The following is a 5,576-nucleotide window of genomic DNA, read 5'->3' as shown; positions in this document are numbered from 1 at the left end:
AAATACGTATGCGCGGGCCTTCTTCGACCAGCAAGCAGCACAGCAGCACGTACACAGCTAGCTGCCGAGCTCTCAAAGCCTCACTCGAATCATTGGCCAGCAGCATGTTGGCTCCGAAACTCCTCTATGAAGATAGCTAGCATTGTTGATTCTGAATGTAATCATCATGGCTGATTAATGAAAGTTCTTTTCCCGCAAAAACAAAAAAAGAATCATTGGCCAGCAGCCTCGAATCATCAGCATGGCGTCTGCCGCCCGTCGTCCCACGGTGCTCCTGCAGATCGCTCTCTTCGTCGTCATCGCGGCGGTCATCATCAACAGCTCCGTCTGCCTTGGGGCCGTTGTAGTAGGTCAGTCGACAATGCTTAATTTACTCCCTTCGAAATGCGTTCCTTCATTTCCTCTTAATTTCTGTAATGCCTCTGCTGAATAAGGTTCATGATTTCCCGTCCAGGTCCTGGTGCTCTCGACCCTAACCGCCCCGCTTTCCCGTCGCCGGGTGGTGGTGGTAAACCCTACACCGGCGGCGGCCGTGGGTGCCGCACAATTTATGGATGTGGTGATGTGCCACCGGCAGGTGGCCAACCCTGATTACACCCGTGCGCAGACCCCATCTCCCAAAACAAATGCAAGGATCGATCGACGTAACTGGGAAACAGCGGCCTAGATGCATACACTATCTGCATGCATGCCTCCTCCTACTTATCAGCACGAGTTACTCTACTGACACGCACAATCTTAAACACAGTAATAATATCGTCTCGTGTTGTATCTATACTTAAACTCGAATAAAGCTGGATTCTTGCATGTCTGCAAATTGATGTGAATGCATGGTCAATTTTTAGGCAGTAAGTAAATTCAGCTTGTGGTAAAGTCAGGTAATGAAAAGTATCCTAAAGCTCCGAGGGAAACTAAATTCAGCTCATGATCCAATATGTATATGAGTCCCGCTTCGGTACAACCCCTTTTACAAAACGTATAAAGGGCAATAAGGACATTTCACAGTTCATACCCACTTCCGTATGTGTATACGCCATACATCGTAGAGGACCCGCTACTGGGCCGGCCCACTAACATGAACCGATATAAGATATAAGGAGGCGCAAAAGTAACGAAAAAAAGGATGCACCCTGAGTGGATTCGAAGTCGCGACCAAACTGTACTTAATTGGAGCTGTTAGCCACTCAGTCGGCCAGCACCATGTGATCTGAACGGAGCGCAGGTATTTTATGTACACATGCAGAAGCAGCGTTCTTCGTTTTGAAACAACGTTTACAAAATTCCGCATTTCACTGAAATGTTTTGATTATTTTTTAAATACCGAATATTTTTTTAGGTTATGAACAATTTTTTAAAACCGAAACATTTTCCAAAATTTCAATTTTTTTTGAGAAGACGGACATTTTCTGAAATTTATGATCTTTTTTTAATACATAAACATTTTCTGAATCTGTGAAAAATATTTGATAAGAGAACATTTTTTTGAAAACATGAATAATATTTGAAAAACTAGAGCACATCTTTAAATTCTGAACTCATTTATAAAAAATAGGGAAATAGAAATTATGGTTTACTTAAAAAATTGTTCACATGAGAAAATTTTGAAACGTTGAACTTTTATGAAAACACGAACAAATTTTGAAATTCTAAACATTTTTTTAAAAGAGTGAAAGAAATACTGGTGCTCGAACGCTCAGATGGGTCGGCCCATCCTACCATTGTGTGTGCGATTGCCTGACTATTTGCCGTGACGTGCGGCAAATAAGAAATTCCGTACTTTCGGGGAGTAGGGTCAATTAGACGGCGGCACGCACAGGAGGCCGCCAGACTAGGCCGGCCCTTAGGTCGCGCAGGAAATCAGGGAAAATCACCGAAAATAGAATGGTAGTGCAATGGATCAAACGTTGTAGCTCTCGCTACTAACTGCTCGTCGCTAGCTACAAGAGCTGATTGGCTTCAGTATCTAACTAGGAAACTTGGACTACAAGAAGTATCAATCAGTGACCGGTTTACTTTAGTGAACAAGTCTTTTTCCACTATTTTTTATTCTTCAGTTAGTTATTTGTTTCTTTTACATCCTTTTTGTTATTTCTTTTAAAAAATCATGCGTGTTTAGTTTTAAAAAAAAATCAAAAATTGTCCGCATTTTCAAATTTATCCATAAAATACAAGTATTTGCCTTTTTTAGATTATACAGAAAAATCCAAAAAATATTTGTGTCTTTCAAAATTGCTCAAAATATCAAAACACAAATATTTCCTCAAAAGAGCGAACACATTTTTTTAAGCATGTCAAAAGACCAGAAGGTTTTGTTTGAAAGCATGTTGTTTTTCTACGTCACTCAAATGACCTCAAGTTTTTTCAATGGCTTGGATGACCAATTCAAGTCACCATGTCAAGTTGTTTTGGTTTTCGATAAATTTTCCATTTTCTGGAGTTTTTTGATAAATGGTCGGACGTGTCGCAACTTGGATATGGTGTCGGGAATCATTCAAATGGATGCCTACCATGGGCATGCCCACTAGCTTACAAAAGTTGGGGTCATCTCAAGGATATTCAATAATAGACCATATTGAACGAAGAGTGTTCAGGTAGGCCAAAAGACTCCGTCTGGGAGCACGTTGTTTCTTGACATTCTTGAAAATGGACCCAAAATTTTCCGTGCGCAATTCATTGCACCATGCCAAGTCTTTTTTGTTTTTGACAAATTCTACATTTTCTAGAGTTTTATCGGTCAAAAAGGCCGGTAAATTGTCGGACATGTCGCAATTTACATACGGTGTCAGAAATCGTTCAAACTTGACATGGATGTCAAACATGAGAATGCACACCTTCTTGCAAAAGTTGTGGTCATTTCATGGATGTCCAAAAAAAGACCATATTTAATGAAGGGTGTAGGGGAAGGTTAGAAGACTCTTTCTGAGAGCACATTGTTTCCAGACATCTTATAATGGTCCCAATTTTTTCATGGATTTTTATGACCAATTCAAGGCATCACGCCAAATTGTTTGGATTTTTGACAAGTTTTACATTTTTTTTGAAGTTTTCTCGGTGAAAAAAGGCCGATAAATGACGTGACGTGTCGCAACTTGCATAATGTGTCGGAGTTCGTTCAAACCTGGCATGGATGCCTCCCATGAGATGACCATCTGATTATAAAAGTTAAGGTCATTTCAATGATGTCCAAAAACACCATGTTCAACGTAGGGTGATCAGATAAACCAGAAGGCTCTGTTCGAGAGCACGTTCTTTTCCAATATCCGTCAAATGGCCCCATTTTTTCTATATCCTTGTATGACCAATATAAGGCACCATGCCAAGTAGTTTAGGTTTTTTTTACAAATTTTATATTTCCTGGAGTTTTTCTGGTGAATAAAGGTAAATAAATCACCGGGCATGTCTGGTGTTGAAAATTATTCAAACCATACATGTATGTCTAACATGTGCATGCTCTCGTGCTTGCAAAAGTTGGGGTCAATGCTGAGATTTTGAAAATAACACCATGATCAACGGTGAGTGTTCAGGCAGGCAAGGGTTTGTTGGGAGCACCTAGTTTCTCGACATCCGTTAAATGTCCCCATTTTTTTCATGGCCTGGTATGACCAATTCAATCCATCATGCCAAGTTGTTTGAGTTATCAATAAGTTTTGCATTTTTGGAGTTTTATCGGTTTAAAAAGACCAATAAATGGTAGGATGTGTCTTGCATACCTTGTTGAAAGTCGTTCAAACCAGGCATGAATACCTACCATGGTCATGCCCACCTTTTTGTAAAAGTTGAGGTCATTTTAAGCATGTCTAAAAATAGATCATGTTTAATGGAGGGTGTTTGGGTAGAGAATAGAAGTATTCGTCTGAAAGCATGTTGTTTTTCGACATCCTTTGAATGGACCTAATTTCTTCCACCGGGTTTTACGAACAATTCAAGAAATCTTGTCAAGTTGTTTGGATTTTTGACAAGCTTTATATTTTCTGGAGTTTTCTTGGTCAGAAGGGACCAATAAATGGTTGGGCGTGTCGCGACGTGCAAACTGTGTCGAAAGTCATTCAAAAATGACATGGATGCTTGATATGTCTGTGCCATACTGATTCAAGAAGTTGAGGTCATTTATCCATGGTAAAAAAACCACCAGTTGGGATGCATCCGTGAGCATTTAGTTTTTCCTAATTTGAATACTTCTATTATTTGTAATTTCTGTTATTATCCATCAACATGAACAAACTGTGTATGAAACTTTTTCAAAGTGGAACACTTTTTTCCGAAAATTTTAACAAATGCTGAATAATTTATGAAAATTTCGAACACATATGACAAACCACATACTTTTTAAAAATTTATGAACTTTTTTGAAACCCAAACATTTCTTAAATTTGGGAACAAAAAATTAAAAAACATGATAATTTTTTGAAATTTTAGAGCATTTTTAAATTTGTAAACAATATTTGAACGACATTTTTATTCCAATTTTTCTTTCAAATGTTTGAACTGGTTTTGAAAAGAATAATAATGTTCAAAACTAAGATAAATAAATCAACCAAATAGAAAATAAAAAATGCTTAAGCCTTCGCCCAACTAGGCGACGACATCTCTCTCTTCGGGCTCGTGTTGGGGAAAACCCTATTTGCCTCTTATTGCATCAGACAGTCGCTATTTCTCATAGAACCGATCGATATGAGTGAACGTGAGCCAGCCATTTTCATCTCTTTTTTTTCTGGTTTTTCGCTGCATATTATGAAAAGAAAATAAAAGTGCTTGAAAGAGGATTCAAACCCAGGTCTATGCAATAGTTGTTGAGCCTAATAACCAACTAAGCCACCTTTTGTTGTTGTTTACTAGCAAAAAGGCTTGTGCGTTCCACTGGAGAAAAAATACCACACGCTTTTAATTTACAGAAAATCGTCTATAATATGAGAATTTGTAGCTATGACCCAAACAAAGATTGTCTTAACCTATAAAAACGCAGTTTAAGATTTCACAAGTGTTCTATTTCAACGCGGCTTACATGTAGATTTAGGGGCTGTTTGGTTGCCACCCTGACAAAATTTGCCTGGCCTGAGCACCTGCCTGTAACTTGCCTGAGGTTTGTTTGGTTGCCGACCTGAGAAATCTCGCCTGAAAAACCTGCCAGTCGAACCGTGCCTGACTCAGGCCTGGAAAATCGGAGGCCTGAGAATCGCTGCAATCCCATGCACCATGCCTGAGTCAAATTACCCCTTCTCTCTCTCACTTCTCCGCTCTCCCTCTCACTTTTCTCCTTTCCCGGGTTCCTATGGAGGAGAGAAATTCAAAAATCAATCCATGAAGTTGGGGACTGCCGGCGGGAAACTACTCTGGGGTGTAGATCTGGTGAAGAGCTGCCCCAACATTTACTGGATCTGACAACGTTGGCTGCAATTTTGCCTGCTACTATTCCTTCCTTTTGTAGCACCTTTGTCTAGATCGTGTGCTCAGTTAGGTACGTGAGTACACAATCCCATGTTTTTTCTTGTTGCTTCTCCTCTTTTTTGCTTTCCAAACACTGCCTCGAGCTTCCGTCCACACAGGCATACTTTCAGGGCATCAACCAAACACTGCCC

The 5,576-nt window shown here is 39.7% G+C and overlaps 1 protein-coding gene across 1 annotated transcript; it reads left to right on the top strand.

Annotated features, from left to right (window-relative positions):
- Positions 1 to 239: 239 nt before the first annotated feature.
- Positions 240 to 724, top strand: LOC119305437 (protein WIR1A-like). The gene is made up of 2 exons (XM_037581950.1): positions 240 to 350; positions 455 to 724. The coding sequence occupies exons 1-2, from the start codon at positions 242 to 244 to the stop codon at positions 589 to 591; spliced, it is 246 nt and encodes an 81-aa protein (XP_037437847.1). The 5' UTR covers positions 240 to 241; the 3' UTR covers positions 592 to 724.
- The last annotated feature ends 4,852 nt before the right edge of the window (positions 725 to 5,576 follow it).

The sequence above is a fragment of the Triticum dicoccoides genome, chromosome 5B, assembly GCF_002162155.2.
Source record: "Triticum dicoccoides isolate Atlit2015 ecotype Zavitan chromosome 5B, WEW_v2.0, whole genome shotgun sequence".
Lineage (NCBI taxonomy): Eukaryota > Viridiplantae > Streptophyta > Magnoliopsida > Poales > Poaceae > Triticum > Triticum dicoccoides.
Note: the sequence above shows the minus strand (reverse complement) of the source record. Positions and strands in the feature narration are given on the sequence as shown.